The sequence below is a fragment of the Egretta garzetta genome, unplaced genomic scaffold (assembly GCF_000687185.1).
Source record: "Egretta garzetta isolate BGI_Z169 unplaced genomic scaffold, ASM68718v1 scaffold377, whole genome shotgun sequence".
Classification (NCBI taxonomy): domain Eukaryota; kingdom Metazoa; phylum Chordata; class Aves; order Pelecaniformes; family Ardeidae; genus Egretta; species Egretta garzetta.
The window spans coordinates 256,084-258,134 of record NW_009260339.1 but is presented as its reverse complement, the minus strand read 5'-3'; the positions used below and the strand labels follow the sequence as shown (position 1 = coordinate 258,134).

Genomic DNA, 2,051 nt, shown 5'->3' with positions numbered 1-2,051 from the left:
GAAAGAGGAAGTGAGATAAATTACAATATCAGGTAGACCCTAGCAAACAAATCTATAAGCTTTTTTGACTTGATAACACATTTGCTAAAAAGGCATAGATCCAGCCATCCAGTTTTATGTAAAACATTAAACATAATTTCACTGTGGCACTGTTTACAGGTAGAAGTGATGGCAATTAGAGCAAGAAATCAGAGGCAGCGAGCAGCCACTTGAAGGGAAAAGTACAATGAATTAAGTTAAAAGAGAGGCTCCCAGGTTGAAAAGAGGTTAGCAGTGACTTTCCAAAGTATTGCCAATGCTCAAGAATTCCATCAAAGACAAACAGTGAGGTTACCATGATGGCTGGAGTGGTGGTAATCAAGTGACGGTTCAAAGCCACCAAAGAAGGTATGTCCCTGTGCAGATTTCCCTCCCTTTGATTCACCTAGGACTCAACAGCTGGAAAAAAACAGAGAAAGAAAGAAGGCCCAAGTGGGGTCAACCTGAGCTGATTCTGCGCTGCACTACGCAGGGTATTTTTAGCAAGTCATAGAAATATTAAGAGCATTTTATCGAGCACGTATATGGCCTCATTAAAAGTATTCTGTACATTCCTGGTCACTTTTTTTCAAGAAAGATTAATTTAAATTGGAAAAGTGCAGAAAAGGACTAGTAGAGAATTGGAGTATCTGTTTTTTGACTACTTTGGAAGAGCCTGGCATCTTCAACTTAGCTAACAGGAAATTGAGAGGCAGCTTGATGACTTGCAAATACATTTGGGGGTAAATATCAAAGCTGAAGAGAAACTATTTAGCTTAAAGGATGAAGCTGGCACAATGTTAAGATAAACAAATTGGTCTTGAAAAAATTTAGACTTGGAATTAGGAAGGTTTTTACCCAAGTGCAGTTCTGAAATATAGGATAGAAAGGAAAGGAGCTTTTTATATTTTGAAAGAGATTGTAGAGCTAAATGGTAGAATTCCTGGTGGTAGAAAATTAAGCCTACACATGAGTCCTTTTATCAGCAACCCACATACTCCAAGCCTTTGAAAGGAGCATACATTGTATTCATATATTATACCAATAAAAGTTTGACCTACATGTATACTGTTTTAAGCCCATGCTGAGATCATTTACTGATAGGTTATAAAGGCCATAAAAATTTTTCTCCCCTTTGTTGCAGAATTTGGCCCTGAAGATTTGCAGTTTTATCCTAAATCCTTGGAGAAAGGCTGTGGCCAGAGACAAAGGGATGGGTGTGCAGTGCTGGCACTCCCGCAGATACTGTCCTCTCTCTGGTGCTCACACACTCAAGAGACAAGCTGATTACGCTGAGGGGGCAGAAAATTTCTTATCCACCCCACAAATCAATTTGGTAGGGGCTTGATATTGTTTTAGTCTTAACTGCCCCTCTGTCATGGAGTCAGATATGCTTCCTTTGGTCCTCCCTTCCTAGGCAGCTTTATTTAACAAGCTTCATGCTATTGCAAAGTACTTTGTACACTGCAGTACCCTCAGCATCTCCTGTTCCCTTCTCCTGGCATGTTATCTTGGTGCCTTTTGGTTGTTTGCTACTGCCAACAAGTTTCTTATGAAGTGCTGGGAGGTGTTGGTCTGTGAGGGATGGGGCATAGACAGTAGATATTTTAGGAACCATTTTGAACCCAGGATCTGTTTCATGATTTTCTGGGATTAGAAGGCGTCAATTTGGTCACCCAGACAATCTCTTCATTTGATGGGATTTCTTCTGAGACTTCTGCAAGCTGGGAAAATAACACATTTTTGTGCAGTAGCTGTGGAAACGAAATAAATAAAACTATTCCATGTTGTACAATAGAGCAAATCTGGATCAAGGACAGTTACCGTAGTTAACTTCGGCTGTGTGATGCATTGTGGGCACTTTCAGGGTTGAGCCCTCTGCGGTGGTGAAAGGCAACATCTGGGTATCCATAAAGGAAAACTTCTTTTGCCACATGCTTTTGAAGTACATGGTGCTCACCAGGGAGACCTGGCTGAGCGGCGACCCAGCGCTCTCCAACGTCATGTCGTGCACGTCCCCATCTGCAAGGGAT

General features: G+C 41.3%; 1 protein-coding gene across 1 annotated transcript in view; it reads right to left on the bottom strand.

The window, feature by feature from the left end:
- SERPINE3 (serpin family E member 3) overlaps positions 1-2,051 on the bottom strand; it is a 20,310-nt gene that overhangs the window by 10,659 nt on the left and 7,600 nt on the right. The window contains 1 exon segment of the mRNA XM_009642629.2: positions 1,843-2,040. Within this exon segment, the coding sequence (XP_009640924.2) occupies positions 1,843-2,040 (198 nt within the window).